Below are 1,803 nucleotides of genomic sequence, written 5' to 3' on the forward strand. Positions count from 1 at the left end.
GCCCGGTCCAGCCGCTGCCGCCAGGAAGCCACGCAGGAATTCCCTCCCTTCAAGTGAACTGCCTAAAGAACGCCCTGCACGGGAACGCCGGGCCCTGCCGTCCCCCGGTGCCTGCTCACCAGCGAGGACAGATGGGCCTGGCTGCGCTTGGAGGGCCAGCAGTAATGAACTAATTAAACCCATCTGCACCTACCGGTTTAAAGAGCCGTCCTATTAGAATTACTAAATAGAAGGGCGCATTCCTTCAGTTAAAGTACAGACACAGACCCAACTGATTTCCATAACCTCCAAAAAAAGGTTATTTCCAGCAAAGCACAAGAACAGGGAACCTCCCAAGTTTCCAAACCTCTCGAGCTCACCCCAGAGCCATTTCTCTTCCTGTTCCTCTCGCGGGCCTCACGCAGGAAATGTTTTACATAAAGTAGCCTTAACGGGGAGAGTATTAAAATGATCCAACAGGAAGGGCCGTTTTATTTGCCAAGAATTATCAATTCCTGGAATATTGTTGCAATTCATTTGGTAATAAACACCACATGAAATGAGCACCAACAGCGTTTAAGGATTTTTATTCAAGAAACGTGCGATATCCTCCCAGTTCACACCCACCCCTCCCCAATAAATTGCATCTTAAACTTCATCCTCTCGTCCTATGTCAAGCTTCAGTAGGGGATTAAAACTTTTCTCATTTCCAAAAGAACAGGCAATAAAGCCTTTCATGAAAATTACTTTTTACATGGAATGGGGGGGAATTCCTACGTAGCGAGGGGACAAATGAAGCATCGGCAGCAGAACCTCCAGGTGACTTTCCCAAGCAGGATTCCCCAGACGAACTCCTTGCATGCTTTAACAAAGCACCTTACTCCAACGGGACCGTTCAAAAAGCACAGCGAGGTATGGGTTTGGGTGGGAGCAGCAGAGGGAAGCAGCCCCGTGGCCAAAGAGGCCCCTCACTGCCAGCTCGGCAAAAAACGCAAAGGCGTTTTCAGAAGCAGCCCTCTGAGTTTCAACGGGGGAACAGCTTCCACCAGGTGAAGAGAAGGCACCAAGATTTTCAGAAGGTAACGCGGAGTGAAGGCTCTCACGCTACAACTTCTACAGGAAAATCACAACTATTTACCGTGCGTAGCTCTGCCAGGAATCCGGTGAGGACAGCTGATAACAAACCGATTTTTGCCATTAGAATGTGTGAGCTTACACACTGAAGTGTTTTGTTTTGGTTTTTTAAGTATCATTCAGCAGGCTGAGCAACTTGTTAAAAGAAGCAGAGCAACCTGAACTGCACCCCGGAATGTAAAGAATTAGTAAGATACACGATCTTTATTTTTTTAGATGAAAACAACCCTGAGACCCCACCTTTTCAGGGTGTAAAAAGCCCAGACATGTGACTACGCCAAATTCTCACCAGACCAGTGCTCCGAGGCAAGAGGGAGGCACTAATTTGGGCTTCCCGTACTTAAGGCTCTGGGAAAACAAACTGCTTACTCGGAGGCCTTTAGAAGCATTTTAACTCCTGCGCTTTACAAGAAACAAAAAAAATCAGATGGCTGAAAAAAATACCGCCATGCGAGACAAGGGGAAAGACTGAGAGCTCGTCCCTGACAGAGCTGCCCCGACACAGCAGCCAGGTTGAAAGCCAACGCTCCCGAAGCGGGACAGCGGGCGAGGCGCCCATTAAAGCCAAATCAACGCTGCCCGAGATAAAAGAGCCGCGTTCCGAGAAGCGGCCCGAGTCCCGCGGTCACGGAGGGAAGTTTTATCCCGAAGGAGTTCAGCACCGGACAATAGAAAGGCGGGGGAAGGGGA

At 49.2% G+C, this 1,803-nt stretch overlaps 1 protein-coding gene across 1 annotated transcript in view; it reads right to left on the reverse strand.

The window, feature by feature from the left end:
* Positions 1 to 385, reverse strand: part of PTBP1 (polypyrimidine tract binding protein 1) — a 27,882-nt gene extending 27,497 nt beyond the window's left edge. Inside the window, exon 1 of the mRNA XM_035899607.1 lies at positions 360 to 385. Coding sequence (XP_035755500.1) covers positions 360 to 370 — 11 coding nt within the window. The 5' untranslated portion in view covers positions 371 to 385. The remainder of the gene's footprint in view (positions 1 to 359) is intronic.
* Between the last annotated feature and the right edge of the window lie 1,418 nt (positions 386 to 1,803).

The sequence above is a fragment of the Egretta garzetta genome, unplaced genomic scaffold (assembly GCF_000687185.1).
Source record: "Egretta garzetta isolate BGI_Z169 unplaced genomic scaffold, ASM68718v1 scaffold261, whole genome shotgun sequence".
Lineage (NCBI taxonomy): Eukaryota > Metazoa > Chordata > Aves > Pelecaniformes > Ardeidae > Egretta > Egretta garzetta.